Raw genomic sequence first — 17,041 nt, forward strand, 5'->3', positions numbered from 1 at the left:
TCACAAAACCCAAAGGAAAATCATTCATCCCCATTTGTCTTAGTCTGGGTTACTCATCCAGATTTCTGCCTTGCCTCCTCAGTTTGTTCTGCAAAACTTTCCCTATTTCTACCCTGCACTTTCTTCTCTGAACTCCTATAGGATTTATTACTTAGTATTTGGTTATCACTGTCTGCTTCTGCTCTTTAACCATTTCAGGCAGTTGTAATCAGCTGCATCCTCCCAGTGAGGGCTGAAACATTTATTTTTCTGGGTCTGCTTGTGAGAATTCCCTACGGTGCCCATCATGGTAGTGGGAACCTGCGGGTCCATGTCTGAGTCCTTGTTGATCAGAATGAAGGTCCCACAGGTAGCACTGGGCCATGGTTGCCCTATGAGCATTCCACCGATACACCCTGGGGAAGTGAGGTGATGAAGACGAAGCTGCCCGTGGCCCCCTGGGAGCCATCGTGCTCACCGGAGTGGGCAGGGATGGCTTTGTGGAAGAGGTGGTGCCTGCCCAGTGTGTGGGAGTGAAGGCGGGGTTTGGACTGGGAGACAGGAGAGCATTTTGGGCTGGATGGGGATGGTGGCACCAGGGAGCGTGTGGAAGGATGCCTGAGTGGAGACTCAAATGACCGGGGATTGGTGGCACAGGCTGACCAAGGGAGAAAATGCACGGGAAGCTGCTGGCACCTGCCGGGAGACGGTGCAGACTCAACGGACACATCTGAGTTTTCTTCTCCTGGGCCCTGAAGGCCTCAGCACGGTCAGGCCATGCAGGAGGAAGGCCTCTGGCAGGGGTGGGGTGGGGAGGACGAGGGGCTAAGATGGAACAGTATCCCTGAGGCAGCGCCAGCTGCTGAGCTGCTTTGCCTGTGGTCTGTGTCTCCTCAGACGGACTTCAATGAGCTGGACCTGGAGACCCTGGCACCCTACATCCCCATGGACGGGGAGGACTTCCAGCTCAGTCCCATCTGCCCCGAGGAGAGCCTCTTGCCGGAGACACCCCAGTCCACCCCCCAGCACTCCTTCAGTACCATGTCGAACATCTTCCAGCCACTGGCCCCGATGGCCTCTCACAGCCCCTTCCTCCTGGACAAGTATCAGCTGGAAAGCAAGAAGATAGAGCCCGAGCAGCGGCCTGTGTCCTTCATCTTCTTCAACGGTGGGAGCAAGGTGTCCCTACCACCGTGCTGTGGCCAGACCTGCACCCCTCTCTCCTCCATGGGGGGCAGATCCAACACACAGTGGCCCCCTGATCCGCCATTACACTTGGGGCCCACGAAGTGGCCCGGCGAAGATCAGCACGTGGAGTCCTTGGGGGCCTCGCCCTTGGGGCCCCCCATCACTGCACCCCATCTCTCCATGTTCAAGAAGAGGTAAGTGGTAGAGACCCTTGGCTGCTTCAGCAAAGGCTGTGCTGTACAGGGAGGGGACAGACAGGTGCCCTGAAAGGCACCCCTGCCCCATCACCAATTCCCACTCCACAGGGGTCTGATACTCCACTCAGCCCTTCTCAGAACTTTGAGAGCTTGGGCTTTAGGGGACTCGCCCCTAGGTATGTGAGGCCTCGAGTGGGACACGTTTTATCAGGGCTGGAGGACACCACGAGGGGCCTGCGGCCAGACAGAGGAGCTCGTGCAGGGCCCTGAGCACCAGTGGCTCTCCGGACCACCCCTCAGAGCACCTCGTTCGATGCAGAGCTTGTGAGCTGAGCCGCACAATACCCACACACACAACACAGAGGGGTGGTTCCTTGGCTCGGCCGTGGAAGCCTGGTTGCCCATGCCTTTCCCCTGCCGGGGTCCAGCACACCCTCCCCATCCTGCCTTCCCCCAGCTCCTCCCCGTCTCCCCCTCCAAGTCCCTTCCACCCACTGGGGGCTCACCTCAAGCTCCCAGGGCCCATTGCTTAGGCTTCCTTGGGGCCCTTACCTTCTACAGAGCCCCCTCCCTGGTTCTCGGCAGGGGGCAGTCCAGGCGCGCCGGGGCGGCAGCCCTCCCACAGACAGCTGTCAGAGCTGGGCGGCTGCAAACCAGGACTGGAGGCTGCCCGGGTACGGGCCGGCACGTGTGGAGGGAGGTGCAGGTGCCCTGAACCCTCAGCATCTCACCAGGTAGCGGGCACTGCGGAAGGAAGGAGAGCCTGGGCCTCAGGCCCACCACCCCACCTCCAGGACTCTGCCCTTGGGGTCTTGGAGCCGCCACGCCATGAGTGCTCGTTCTGGAAGGGCCCTGGGTGTGTGGGGCTCCAGACTCCCTCACGCCCATCTCTTGGGCTTGGCAGGTCTGCAAAGGGCTTCGGGCCTCAGGGCCCAGACGTGATGAGCCCGGCCATGGTCGCCCTCTCCAACAAGCTGAAGCTGAAGCGACAGCTAGAATACGAGGAGCAAGCCTTCCAAGACATGAGTGGGGTGAGCGCTGCCCTTGGGGAGGCCGGCTGGGAGTGGGGGCTGAGCACAGAGATCCAGGCTGGCGTGGAGGGCCCTCCCGGGCCGGCTGACCGGGCAGAGGGAGCGCTGCCCACCTCACCCTGACGCAGTTTGAGGACCTGGGTCTCTGGCCTCTCCCCTCAACCTCTGCACTTCCACACCCAGGGGGATCCACCAGGCAGCAGCACTTCACATTTGATGTGGAAAAGGATGAAGAGTCTCAGGGGCGGTGGGAACTGCCCTCCGATGCCGGACAAGCTGCCGAGCGCAAACATCCCCAGTGGTGAGCACAGGCCTGGGCCTCCTGGGGGAAGGCGTCTGCCGGTGGAGGGGCTCGGAGTGCACCCTGGCTCCCCACTCCCTCCCCGCCTGCCCCTCCGAGCCTTGCTAGGACAGGGGGGTGTCTCCACCCCCCCCTTCCCACTCTGGCCCGGGTGACGCCCGTCAGAAATCTCTGGGCTCCTTGCGTGAAGGAAGAGGGACGTTGGGGGTGTCATGGTCTCTCCCCTCACTGTCTGACATTGGCCTTTCAGATGAGTTCGTCCGAAATCCCATGAGGGGCGGGAGCCAGCCCCTGAGACACTTAACACCACCACAGCTGCCATCTGCCGTGAGCCCCGGGGAGCCTGCCAAGAGTGGGTTCCCCCCGCATTGTTACACCCCCCAGTATCAGGACTACAGCCTACCAGCGGCTCACAAGGTGTCAGGTGGGTGCGCTCAGGAATGGGGGCACTGTGCCAGGGCCTGCTGGGTTTGGGAGGGTGTGGGCCAGGGGACGGACAAGGCAGCGGGTCTCAGCACCAGGATGAACTTGCTCATGACAGGCAGCTGCCTTGAGAAGGGCGAGCCCTCTTTTCCCCCAAGTACTGCAGCAGGGGCTGGAAGGCCACGTGTCCACAGGGCTCGAGAAGGAACCCTCCACTCACCAGGTGACACCCGGGGCTCTTCCACCTTAAGAGCCCCCGAGCCTATCTGCCTTTTGCTCAGTTCTTCACATTACCGCCTGCCAGGGGCATCGCTCTGAGCTCAGGCAGGAGCTGAGCTGAGGACGTGCTGCTGGGAGGGGGGCCAGGCTGGTCTGGGAAGAGTCACCCTACTGGACCTTGCTTTCTGGGAGGACTGGCCACCTTAGTCTGTTACCATCTTGTGAAATGTAGATGTTGTCACGGAAAGGTTGCTATTTAAACATGAACATAACTTGTAGTTCGGGTGAAACATGCTGGACCCCTGCCCTAAAAAAGAGAAATTTCCTCAGCAATATGGTTTGGGACAAACTGCTGCTCAGTGCTTCAGAGCTTTAGAGTCACAAGACAGGCCTGGGCTAAAAATTCTGCTCATTACCAGCTGGAGTAAGGACAGAGCAAGCCACACATTTAAATAAGAGGCTTGCATGCAAAGTGTAGAGTTCGTGGATATGTTTGCGTTAAGTCGGAGCCAGCGTTATCATCCTTGCTGTGCACCCAGGAGTTTCCTTGAGTGGAAACTCATCCTTTTCAGGGGAAAATAATATTCTTTTAAAAACTCAGGTCGTTTCTTAGGGTGAGTCAAAGAAGGGGGGATTAGAAAGGGCTGGTGAGCAAGTATCCGTTGCTACTGTGGTGCTGCAGAGGTGTGAGACCCGCCCCGTCCACGAGGGAGCAAGGTTGAGTGCGGGAGGCAGGCATGGGGGGCTGGGAGGGGGGCCAGGGATGAGGTGCTACAGCTAAGCCAGGGGAAGGGAGAGCGGGCACCTCGCGTTACTGGGGCCGATGAAGGGCTTCCAGGGCCGCCTCCAGAACCCGGGCCTGCTCTTCCCAGGAAGTGGGGTTTTGGGTGCTGGGAGTCTCCCCTTCTCAGCAGGAGAGAAAGAGGGGCTGCCAAGGGTGGGGATCCTGAAACTGGAAGTCAGGCCTTTGAAGGACCCGTGTGTGTGCACACATGTAGATATGCATGTGTGTACATTTTGTGTATGTGCATGTAAATGTGTGTGTGCAAGTGCGTGCAGGCACCAGCTGGTTCAGAGCTCCCTCTCTCTCCGTTCAGCCTTCCGGCTGCCAGTGCACAGTGGGCACGGGTCAGTTGGCAACCCCGAGCCTTGCCCAGGCGCTGGCTCATGCCTCCACCTCCCAGGCCAGGAAGCCTTCGTGGGCGCTCCTTCCAACCAACCTCCCTGTCCCCTCAACATTCCCTGCTCTGTCTGCACTGCACACACTCCGCTGCTTGGGTCTCAGCCCCTCTCACCTGATGGGATGGAGACAACATGCTTTCCGCTGGGTCCCTGCTCTCTGCATGGGCTGGGTCACTAGGGAAAGACAGACAACATTGAAGAAAGTGAAATGAGGGCTGCTGCCGAGTCACGAAAACTGGAAATACCCCTTGCTCTCCCAACACGTCTCATCCATGCTGGGCTCTTATGGAATAGACCCTTTTCCAAATGTTTGATTTAGGGTTTTGAAAATAAGGGCACTAACTCTTCTTTCAGGCATGACAAGCAGGCTGCTCGGACCCTCGTTTGAGCCCTACCTGCTGCCGGAATTGACCAGATATGACTGTGAGGTGAACGTTCCTGTCCCAGGAAGCTCCACGCTCCTCCAAGGAGGGGACCTCCTCAGAGCCCTGGACCAGGCCACCTGAGCCAGGGCCACCCACTGACAGGCACCCCTTCCCATGCCGTCCCACCAGCTTCACGGTCTCCGTCTGTTTTTTTGCAACTAGATATTTCTAACACCAACACACTTTTTACAAGATATACTTACCTGGCAAACTTGCCCAGGTCACCAAGTAGTGGCCTTTTTCTGAAGATGCTCACTTTATTATTCATATTTTTAAAATACAATTGTTTTACCTGCTATGTTTTGCTCTGTCAATGGAAATGTTCTTAAATTTTATAAGATTGTTCTCTCCCCAACTTCAATTACTTCTAATTTATATTATTCACGGGTCTCTCTGTCTCTGTCTCTCTCTCACACACACACACAAACAATATTCATACTAACAAGTTTGGTGTGTTTGTTTGTTCTCCTTTAGGGAAAGCTTTGGCTTCATTTAACTAAAAGGATTTTGTTGCTGTTGCCAAAGAGAAACAAAATAATTTTGCTTTCTAAGCTTGATTTGTGGCCTCTTATCTCTCAGCCCTCCTCCTTTTGTAAAACTAATCACTGTATTGTAAATTTCAGTCTTTTTTTTTTTTTTAAGCCAACTCTTTGCTCTAATTTTGATACAACTTTTGGGGGAAAAAAATGTGAAGGGTGAACTCCATTGTATGTGGTGGTTATCTGTGAAAGTTACACAGTATGGCTTTTCCTAAACTGGTGTTTTTCCCCTGCATTTGGTGGAGTTTTTTAAATTATTATTATTCAAAAACATAACTGAGTTTTTTAAAAAGAAAATTTATATCTGGGTTAAGTGTTTATCATATATATGGGTACTTTGTAATATCTAAAAACTTAGAAATGGAATCCTGCTCACAAAATCACTTTAAGATCTTTTTTAAGCTGTTAATCTTTTTCCTGGTGTTGCTGACACTGCAGAATTGTACAGAACTCCACAGGCCTGTACTAACCCTGCTCAAGGTCTCCCTCTGTTGCCTTTTTGCTTTCGGGACATGCCGTAGGCGTGACACACAATCCAGAAAGTGGAATCATTCTGTGGGAGCACTGCAAGCTGTCTTCTCCTCATGTTCTGTATGTATTATGTATGTATGTATGTATTATTATTACTGCCAAGAGGGTCTGACAGCACGTCAGGGGTGGGGGGTAGGGACAAATAGGGGAAGCGCTTTAAACTCTTCAGGTTTCATTGCCAGCCCTTCAAGTGCACTGAGCTATGTGACTCTAATGGTCTTTCATGGGGCACATTTGGGTATTTCCAGAACTACCATGAGATGATTTAGATGGGAATTCATGAAAGAAAGTGAGGATTTGGAAATGGTATAGGGACCCAGTCCACATCCTCCCAGCTCACCACCTTGGAGCCCATGGAGCTGGACTGAGGGAATGCACAAAGGGGGGCTCCTGGTCCTGACCAGCTGCATCCTCATGCCCCTTCCTCAGCCACGCCATCAGATCGCCCTACACGGCCGAGGTGCAGCAGGCAGCCCCCCGGGGACAGCCCCTGGCCCTCCTTGAGGTCTGTCTGTCCCCAGAAGTGATGTGTCTAGGGTAGGAAGTACTGAAAACAGTGTTCTCAGAGCGTCTTATAACTCACCAGGTAAGAGGGACGATGCCATGTGTTTTTGAAATAGCAATCACGTGAAACTTTTCCGTCATGGGTACAATGAAGAAGTTTCTAGAAACACACAAAGCAAAACACAGCAAGCCAAGAATTTGGTAAGGCTGGATGGACTTACTGCCCAAAACGAAATAAAATTTAAATTTCAAAAGAAAAATTACCTAGTCACTGTGTCGCCAAAAATGTTACTTGAGCACCACAGCCCCGCCTCACGTACGGCAGGTGGCAGAACTTGAAGGGTTACGGACGTGTAAGCGCTGGTGTTTGGTTTTCTCTGTGTGTTTGCCTCAGCACGAAGGGCATTTTACCCTTGCAGTTGTACTAAAACACTCTGAAAAATATTCCAAACTTCATATTAACTTTATCAACATAATGATTTCGTGAACATTATTATAAATGTCAAATTCCTACTGACAGCGTTGTTACTATACGGGAGCTTAACTTTATAAGGAAATGTATTTTGACACCTGCTATCTTATTAAAGTCTTCTGATCCTACCACTGCCGGTGGCTCTTGTTTCCTGTGGGTTTATCATGGGCTACACTGATGTAAAGTGACGTATTTATTTATTAAACAGTTTACAGAAAACGAACATGGGCCCTGATCTTTGTGAGACGACTGAGGCCAGCTGATTGATTGATAGGAATCTGGAGAATGGAAGAAAAGGCTAATGTTAAAACTCGGCAACTAAGACCAGGAAGCCATGCTGCATGGTCCATATTTCTGCAGGCCTCTTTTTCTATGTTCTGTGAGGGACCCGAGGAAAGAAGTCAGGGTTCCTGTCTTCAGAAAATTATAGGAAGCAGTCTGAAAACTCTGCCGCCTACGTGTATTCACACGCCGCACTTTGGGATGAAGGCTCTCAGGGGAAAGGAGCAGCCTGAGCTCTGGGGCTCAGAGGGGACCTCAGTTTGGCGGTGGCAGGGCTCACGCGGGCCCTCCCAGCTAGAACGGGCATGGGAAGGGCCAAGATAACCTCAGACGGCGACAGAGCCCGGCAATAGCCCCAACTGGACAGGGGCGTGATGGGTTCCCTAATTCAAATTTTACTTTTCCAAGTCATGGCCCGCTTGGAAAGAGGCGCCATCTCCACGGTGGGATGGGGGGAGGGACCCAGCAGTGGCCTCTGCTCAAAATGGTCAGTCCTAGAATCAGCGTTCCCGGGTCACATACTTAGTTCCCCTAAGAGTTCAGTCCACGTGGTGTGGTTTCACACTTACCTTGTTAGCTCACTCAATCCTCGGGCTGAGCAATCCATGAGCACCCATTTCACAGATGAAACTGAGGGTCATATTAAGTGGCTTAGGCAAGTCACACCCTGCTAACAGAAGAAAGAAATGTAAACATAGTGTTGGCTGTGCTTTCTCCTCTCACACCGACCGTGCCTGCTGGGAGGTATAGTTCATGGCAGGGCTCTGTTTTCATTTCCAAATAGACCATTCCTATCGTTATTACTTTAACCTGTAGACCTCCCTCTGGTTCTGTGCTTATTCATCTCTTCTCTTCCCAACTGCCTGGATCTTCAGATTGGATTTTCTGGGCTCTGCCCGCCATCTTGGACTTCCTGAGAACATCATCTCTTCTTTTTCTGAAGCTCTTCCATGAATGACATGTTTTAGCTCGTCCTTCAGGAGCAGAGTTGCCTCAAAGCATTGGCAAGCTCAGGACTCAGACCTGGGTGGGTGTTATCCTGACCCCCCAACAATCTAAGTGGGCTGTGGGTCTATGAGGTGTCCTTAGACGAGGCCACTGAACAACCACCTGAAAGCCATGATTGTGTCCTCCAGCCCTTGGGGGTGCAGGGCAGCTCCAAGCGCCTCTTGCTTGCAAGTGCAGCAAGCTGGGGTGGGGAGACACTGAGGCCACTGTCCCTGTTGGATTAGAGGAACTCAGCCCCTCCAAAGCACTCAAGCACAAGACACGGGCCCCACCCAAGTCACCCTGCTTCCTTTATGTTTTGTCTCTAGCAATCGGGTGAAGACTGATTTAAAAGCTCCTGATTTCAGATTTCACTTTCCAAAATGCAGGTGGCCACTCTGCCGTACACCTGGAACTAACAACAGTGTAAATCAACTATACTTCAATTAAAAAAATAATTTTTAAAAAATCCAGGTGGCTTAGGAGTAGGTATGAGCCTGCATGGCCAGGTGTGCAGGGGCAGCGGCCTGTGTAGAATTAGCAATAGATAAGCCGTTGGGGTTCCTCCTGACTCTGGATATGTTCTCCTCCAGGCGGGCAAACCTTGGTGGGACGTGGCACCTTCCCAGAGCTTGCTTTGCTTGGCAGCCTCCAGATGAGAAGTCTGTCTTTTGCGGGGGTGGGGACACTCAGACCCAGAGCTGAGAAAGGAGACAGCCCCACCTGGTGGAGTTCCCTCTGATCCATGTAGGGCAAGATTTACCTGCTCCTGAAGCATGGGCTCTGATGAACATTTCAAATTGGGCAGGGGGGTGAACTGTGGGTTTTCCTGGAGATACAATGCAGAGCCATTTCCTTCATAACATACAAGATTCAACCACCTACAGCCCTGCTTTCCTGGCCCCTGCGCATCCTCTGCTTTACGTGAAAAAACTTTTATCGGGAGGCCTGCATAAGAGTGACCAGGTTAGCTGGGCTCTTCCTCTCTCGAGTCAGGAGAGTCCCCAGTAAGACAGAACTGGATGTATTTTCCCAGATGGACTCAAGATGCTGAGAAGGACCTGGAAATGACGTAGCCCAACCCTGTCATTTATTTTTTCAACCTCTTAATTCTAGAGATGAGAATACTGAGGCCCAGGGAGACAAAGTGGCAGGGCTGGGAGCAGAACCCAGGCCAGCATCACGGGGACTGAGCCTGAACTCACCATAAGTGAAAGGGGCCACGTCCTTGGCCCATGACATCAGGTCTTGATTTCTCAGCCAGTGCACAGGCCCTTCCCACACACGGCCCTTCCCACCACCACCTCACAGGCCTGGGCCTTGTCTCTTCCCTCGGGGCACTTTCAGTTCTTCTAAAATGATCATGATCACAGCGTCACCCCATTTCTTCAAAATATTCCTTTGAATTCAGTGGCCCCCGTGGGAACTGCTTGGCCTCTCTGTGACCTCGGTGAAAACTAAACCAACTCCTTCACTTCTAGACTGACTCTTCTTGGCCTCCCAGGCCCCAGGAGAAAAGGGTTTTGAAGTACTTCTCAAATAAAAACCACCCTGGATAACTCAGACGCCCGTACAAGCTGGTGTATAGTGTTGGAGGCCCACAGCCCACATTTTCCCAGGCAGTCCCAGTCACAGATATCGTGTTTCAATGTCACCCAGGCGCGCTTGTACTTGGGCCAAGGACCCCCATCTTGGGTTCAGAAAGCGGGAACCTTATGGATACAAATGAGCCCTCAGTTGCTTTAGGGTGGACCCCAGGTCCTGGGGAAGTTCAGAGGAGGCCAGGACAGATCAACCTGGGCCTCAGGGGTGGAAAATCCTCCCAACCAGCCCTGGGATGGAAGAGGATGCAGAGGGAGGCGGGGTGGGGGCGGGTTATTCTAGATGTGGATGGACGAGGGGGACAAAGGCATGAGGCCAGAATGAGCAGCACGTGCAGAAGACCCTGGGGATCAGGCGGGGTCAGGAGCTGGGATGGAAGGAGAGGGCGGCCTGGCCACTCACAGCACAGGCCTGGAGTCAGACAGAGCAGGGTTCAAATCCTGGCTCTGCTGCTTCTAGCTGTGTAACCTTGCGGAAGCCCCTTCATGTCCGATGGCCCGTGTCTGCTTTCCTGTGAAAGGACCATGATAAGTCCCCACCTCAGAGAGTCGAGGCTGGAGATATTAATTTGGGGATTGACGGTAGGTAAACTGTACTTAAATCCCTGAGATTGGATGAACTATACCTAGGAGGTAAGAGCATAGACAAACAGTAAAGCCCTAAGATAGAGCCCTGGGCCATGGCAGCGCTGGTAGAAGTCAGCGAGAGGAGGAGCCAGCAAAGAGGCTGGTGGGAACAGCAACATCTAGGGAAAAAACCAGGATTTCAGTATCCCAGAAGCCAAGAGAGGAGGGTGTTTTAAGAAGTAGGAATAGTTAACTGGATCACATACTAGACTGAAAGGCCAGGTAAAGTGAGGAGGAAATAATGGCTCTGGGGTTTGGCAACATGGAGATCATCATTGACCTTGACTAGAGAGGTTTTGGTGGAGAGCTAAGGACGGAGGTGTGATGGGAGTGGATTGAGGCATGAGCAGGCTGGGGTGAGGGCAGAGAGACCACAGCAATACACAACTTCTTCAAGAAGTTTCCCTGTGAAAAGAATGAAATGATGCCATTTGCAGCAACATGGATGGACCTAGAGATTATCATACTAAGTGAAGTAAGTCATACAGAGAAAGACAAATATTATGATATCACTTATATGTGGAATTTAAAAAATATACAAATGAACTTATTTAGGAAATAGCAACAGATTCACAGATATAGAAAACAAATTTATGGTTACCAAAGGGGAAAGGAGGGGAGGAATAAATTAGGAGCGTGGGATTAACAGATACACACAACTATACATAAAATAGATAAGCAACAAGGACCTACTGTCTAGCACAGGAAACTATATTCAATATCCTTGATAAACCATAATGGAAAAGAATATGAAAAAGAATGTGTATATTTGTATAACTGAATCACTGCTGTACAGCAGAAATTAACACAACATTGTAAATCAACTATACTTCAATAAAATAAATTTTAAAAAAATAAAGAAAAATTTTCCCCATGAAGGGAAGCAGGGAACTGGAGTAGATCTGGAGGAAGGGGTCAGGGGACTTTTTTTAAAAAACATTTAATGAACTTTTGTTTTAGAATAATTATAGATTTACAGAAAAGTTGCAAAAATATTAGAGTTCCTGCACTGAGCTCCCTCTATTGCTAACTTAACTGTGGCACGTACGTCACAACTAAGGAAGCAATATTGGTATGCTTTTATTATCTAGAGTCTGTACTTTATTCAGACTTCTTTAGTTTTTACCTAACATCTTTTTTTCTGTTCCAGGATCCCAAGAGACCACATTACAGCTAATTGTCTTGTCTCCTTAGGCTTCCCTAAACGGTGACAGTTTTCATAGTCCATCATAATAGTTATTCACACCTTCTGAGTTGTTGATGACCTTGACAGTTTTGAGGAGTGCTGATCAGATATTCTTAAAGAACAGCGTCTTTCAATTTGGATTTCCTGATGGTTTTCTTGTGGTTAGACAGAGGTTATGGGTTTCGGGGAGGAAGACCAGAGGTAAAGTGCCACTGTCATCACCTCATATCAAGGGTGCATACTATCAATGTGGCTTATCACTGTTGATGTTAATCTTTATCATCATTTTTATTTTTATTTATTATCTTGGCTGAGGGAGGGTTGGTCAGGTTTTTCCACTGTAAAGCTACTGATTTTTTAGGGGAAATTTTTTTTGAAGCTGAGCAATATTAGGGAATGTTTCTATTGTGACAGCAGAGAGGAACGTTTCTAAGAGAATGACTATTACGATGGACCATGAAAACGACATTGTGTGAGAAGGAAAGAAAACATATGAAGAGATTGATGGCCAATGAAAAAAAAGGTAGGTTCAGTGAATTAGAGGTCTAAACGAGGTCAAAGAGGGGTCAGAGTGAGGTGTAGAAAGAGGGGACCATGCACACAGTCATTGTCAGAGGAGGGGAAGCTTTTTTTTTTTTTTTCCCTGTGGCTCTGTGGCCTACACAGCCCTGGAGGTCCTCACGAGCAAGAAGTACAGCGGGCAGCAGGTTGACCCGTGGAGCCTGTGAGCACCACCTCATGGGCTCCAGGACCCCTAGGGAGGGGAGGGGAGTGGTGGGGTGGGGAGGGGGCACGCCCTGGGAAGCCCATGCCCCCGGAGGTGTCATCCTCTACAGCATGGTGACCGGGAAGCTGCCCTTCAAGGAGCGCCAGCCCCACCACATGCTGTACCTGATGCGCCGGGGCCCTACCTTACGGCCAGGGCTGTCCCCAGGTGAGCGCCTCCACCCTGTGTCTCTCCCCTGTCCCAGCCCGCACCCAGGTGGGCAGCGAGAGAGAGCTGGGTCCGGAGAGGGGGAAGTGGGTTGGTGGCCCCGCTAAGCTTGAACCCTGCACTAGCCCAGGGCAGGCCGCCTCACCTCTCTCTGCCTGTCTCCCCACGTGTGAAATACGGGCACCCTATGGCCGTTTATTTATACTTACATATGATCCAGCAATACTACTTCTAGATATTTATCTTAAAGAAGTGAAATTTTTTTTTATTATTAGTTTCTGCTTTATAACAAAGTGAATCAGTCATACATCTACATCTGTTCCCACATCCCTTCCCTCTTGCGTCTCCCTCCCTCCCACCCTCCTTATCCCACCCCTCCAGGCGGTCACAAAGCACAGAGCTGATCTCCCTGTGCTATGCGGCTGCTTCCCACTAGCTATCTACCTTACGTTTGGTAGTGTATATATGTCCATGCCTCTCTTTCGCTTTGTCAGCTTACCCTTCCCCCTCCCCATATCCTCAAGTCCATTCTCAAGTAGGTCTGTGTCTTTATTCCTGTTTTACCCCTAGGTTCTTCATGACATTTTTTTCCTTAAATTCCATATATATGTGTTAGCATACGGTATTTGTCTTTCGCTTTCTGAGTTATTTCACTCTGTATGACAGACTCTAGGTCCATCCACCTCATTACAAATAGCTCAGTTTCGTTTCTTTTTATGGCTGAGTAATATTCCATTGTATATATGTGCCACATCTTCTTTATCCATTCATCTGATGATGGACACTTAGGTTGTTTCCGTCTCTGGGCTATTGTGAATAGAGCTGCAATGAACATTTTGGTACATGTCTCTTTTTGAATTATGGTTTTCTCAGGGTATATGCCTAGTAGTGGGATTGCTGGGTCATATGGTAGGACATGATACTATACATAGAGAATCCTAAAGATGCTACCAGAAAACTACTAGAGCTAATCAGTGAATTTGGTAAAGTAGCAGGATACAAAATTAATGCACAGAAATCTCTGGCATTCCTGTACACTAATGATGAAAAATCTGAAAGTGAAATCAAGAAAACAGTCCCATTTACCATTGCAACAAAAAGAATAAAATATCTAGGAATAAACCTACGTAAGGAGACAAAAGACCTGTATGCAGAAAATTATAAGAAGTGAAATTTTTTAATTCACACAAAATCTGCCTACTGATATTTATAGCAGCATTATTTGTAATCACCAAGAACTGGAAACAACCTGAATGTCCTTCAACGGAGGTATGGATTAAAAAAAAAAAAAAACCCTGTATTTCATTGATATGATGGAATACCACTCAGCAATGAACGTTAACAAATTTGATTCAAGCGGCAACATGGATGAATTACAAAGGTATTGTGTTGAGTGAAAGAAGCCAGTATCAAAAGGCTCATTTTATGTAATTCCATTTATATGACATTCTGGAAAAGGCAAAAAATATAGGAAGAGAGAACAGATCATTTCTTGCCAGGGCCTAGGGGTGGGAGAAGTTTGAATATAAAGGGAGAACAGAGGGAATCTTTGGAATATCGGAATTGTTCTATACCCTGTCTGTAGTGGTGGTTATGAGAATTCACACATGGGCAAAAATCACAGAACTGTACATCAGACAAAGAATCTTACTGTACGTAAATTTCTTTTTTTTAAAAAATAAAAGCAGGGCCTCCCTGGTGGCGCAGTGGTTGAGAGTCCGCCTGCCGATGCAGGGGATACGGGTTCGTGCCCCGGTCTGGGAGGATCCCATATGCCGCGGAGCGGCTGGGCCCGTGAGCCATGGCCGCTGGGCCTGCGCATCCGGAGCCTGTGCTCCGCAACGGGGGAGGCCACAACAGTGAGAGGCCCGCATACCGCAAAAAAAAAAAAAAAAAAAAAAAAAAAAAAAAAAAAAAAAGCAAAATTTGAGATTTCAGAGGCAGCTAAAATAACACTGAGGAGAAAGTCTGAGGAAGTAGGGTAGACAGGATGCTGTCAGGGCTATGAGGTGGATGTTATGGTGACACGGAGCATAAGGGTGAAGGAGAGACATGAGCTGAGAACTGAAATCACTGAAAGCCAAGGTTGAGAGCCGTGAAGCGAAGCAAGAATCCAGTGCCATGAGCGGGAGGCAAAAGGGAGGAGAAGGGGTTTGGAAGCAGCATGGCGAAGCTAGAAGGAACCCTCTGCCTCCAGGCCCTGCCCGACACCTGCCTGTAGGAGAGAGAATCCAGCCCCTTCCTGAGGGCTGGTGGGACAGGGGCCCTCAGCCGAGAGCCAGGCCCCAGTTAAAGAGGAAAGTGATGACATGTTCAGAGAAGACAGGGGACCTAGGAGGTGGCTGATGTCAGACTGAGCTCCAGAGAGTGCATGGCAGGATCTCAGGGCGGGAAGGGATGGGAGATGGAGAGAATGATGGATGAGCAGGTCTGGGGACAAGGGCCTGGTGGTAACACATGGCCTGGAGGCCCTGGTCTGCCACAGGTGACTGAAGGGAAGAGAGTGGGAGAGATGGTGTATCCTCCCGAGGGCCTCTTCGGGGTTCAAGCCAGCAGGCTGGGGTCTGACCCCTCCCGTAGCCTCAGGGGCAGGGCAGGGAGGCACACAGCTTCTCCGCCATGTCTGCGGAGGTGGCTAGGCTCTCCTCATCTCCCGCAGCACCCAGGGACCATCGTAGGGATGCACTCATTCAACGTAAGGTGGGCTTGTTGCTTTCTAAGGCAGGTGTGAGGGTGCAGGGGGCGGCCCCCTCCCTTTCTGCCTGTGGGGACCTTGGTTTTAAACCCTGTGGGTGGGCCCAGCACTTGCAGGAACAAAGGAAGGCAGTGCGGTTGGAGGACCCAGTGGCCTGAAACAAAGTGATGTTTTCTCGTCCTCATTAGCCTGGTGGAGGCGAGGGCAGCTGAGCATGAACATTGACATCGTTTGGGGGCCCTGCTTAAAGGCCAAGGCAGGACTCCAACTAAAGATTCAAATCTGGACGAGAGAGCTGGCTCAGATTGGGGCAGGTTGGCTGGGACGGTGTGGGAAATCCAGGGCTTGTGCATCTGCTCCTGCTGCAGCTTAAAACGTGGACTGGCAGCTGTGCTGACCAGGGTGGCCTCTGCCGAGGGGTGGGGGGTGGGGGTGGGGTACATACCACCCCACTCACCGAGGACCCATGGGTTAGGCACCAACCTTGCTGAGCTGATAGTTCTACAATAGCGTGAGGAGGCAGCAGCTGCAATACGTTCTGTCCCTCTCTGAGCACCGTACTCTAATAGAGATCTAGATCAACAGGAATTTGTTCAAAGAAGGACAACTAAAATGGTGATGGGACTTGCAGCATAGCACAACAATAGACTGGAGAAGTTGGGACAGTGTATCCTAGAGATTTGGGGGAGCTCAAAAGACCACCTTCAAATATCTGGAGAAGGGCTTCCCTGGTGGCGCAGTGGTTGAGAATCTGCCTGCTAATGCAGGGGATACGGGTTCGAGCCCTGGTCTGGGAGGATCCCATATGCCGCGGAGCAACTAGGCCCGTGAGCCGCAACTACTGAGCCTGCGCGTCTGGAGCCTGTGCTCCACAACAAGAGAGGCCACGATAGTGAGAGGCCGGTGCACCGCGATGAAGAGTGGCCCCCGCTTGCCACAACTAGAGAAAGCCCTCACACAGAAACGAAGACCCAGCGCAGCAAAAATAAATATATAAATTAATAAACTCCTACCCCCAACATCTAAAAAAAAAAACTATAAAAAAAATATCTGGAGAAGAGTTTTTCTGGGTGGCCCCACTGGACAGAACTAAGCCTGTAGGTTCAGAAAAACAGTTCAGCTCAATGCAAGTACACTCAAAGAGTACACCTCACTCCTCTCCTCGTGTGTCAGCATTTGCTTGCTCAGTATAACAGGAAATAACATCTTTACTCCGATCACCCAAGAAAGTTATTTACCAATTAATGCCAGGGAAGGCTATCTGGCAAAGATAAAGAAAAATCATAATTTCACATCTTTGTTCAGGTCTTTGTGTAAATAAAGGCTGGCCATCAGACATAGATGGCCCCATGGAACCCAAGATGGGCAGAGGGAAACTGGCGCTGCCCCTTAAGTGTTATCCTGGCACTGCCCCTTAAGTGTTATCTCCTGTCTGGGCAGGAGAAAGTTAGTAATGGGGGAAGCAGGTGCAGGGCAAATGGTAATTCTCTGTGCTATCTTTGCAATTTTTCTGTAAGCCTAAAACTATTTTTTTAATTTAATTAATTGAAAAATGATGCCAGATAAAAACAAAGAAATACAAGAGGAAACAAAGAGAAAAAAAAGGATAAATAAATCTAAGTGAATACTGACTGTTAAAACAATAACAATGATAATATATTGTGGGGTTTTAAATAAATGTGAAATTAATGTATATGAAAGCAATAGTATAAGAGGTGGGAAAGGGTAAACGGAGTAA

The 17,041-nt window shown here is 50.3% G+C and overlaps 1 protein-coding gene across 3 annotated transcripts in view; it reads left to right on the forward strand.

The window, feature by feature from the left end:
- Positions 1 to 7,119, forward strand: part of EPAS1 (endothelial PAS domain protein 1) — an 89,122-nt gene extending 82,003 nt beyond the window's left edge. For all 3 annotated transcript variants that reach the window (XM_082642360.1, XM_082642361.1, XM_082642362.1), the window contains 5 exons: positions 877 to 1,361; positions 2,269 to 2,395; positions 2,579 to 2,696; positions 2,947 to 3,120; positions 4,875 to 7,119. In XM_082642360.1, the coding sequence (XP_082498486.1) occupies positions 877 to 1,361; positions 2,269 to 2,395; positions 2,579 to 2,696; positions 2,947 to 3,120; positions 4,875 to 5,026 (1,056 nt within the window). In that variant the 3' untranslated portion in view covers positions 5,027 to 7,119. The remainder of the gene's footprint in view (positions 1 to 876; positions 1,362 to 2,268; positions 2,396 to 2,578; positions 2,697 to 2,946; positions 3,121 to 4,874) is intronic.
- Positions 7,120 to 17,041: the final 9,922 nt, after the last annotated feature.

This window comes from Mesoplodon mirus, assembly GCF_964341445.2.
Source record: "Mesoplodon mirus genome assembly, chromosome: 14".
NCBI classification, from domain to species: Eukaryota; Metazoa; Chordata; class Mammalia; order Artiodactyla; family Ziphiidae; genus Mesoplodon; species Mesoplodon mirus.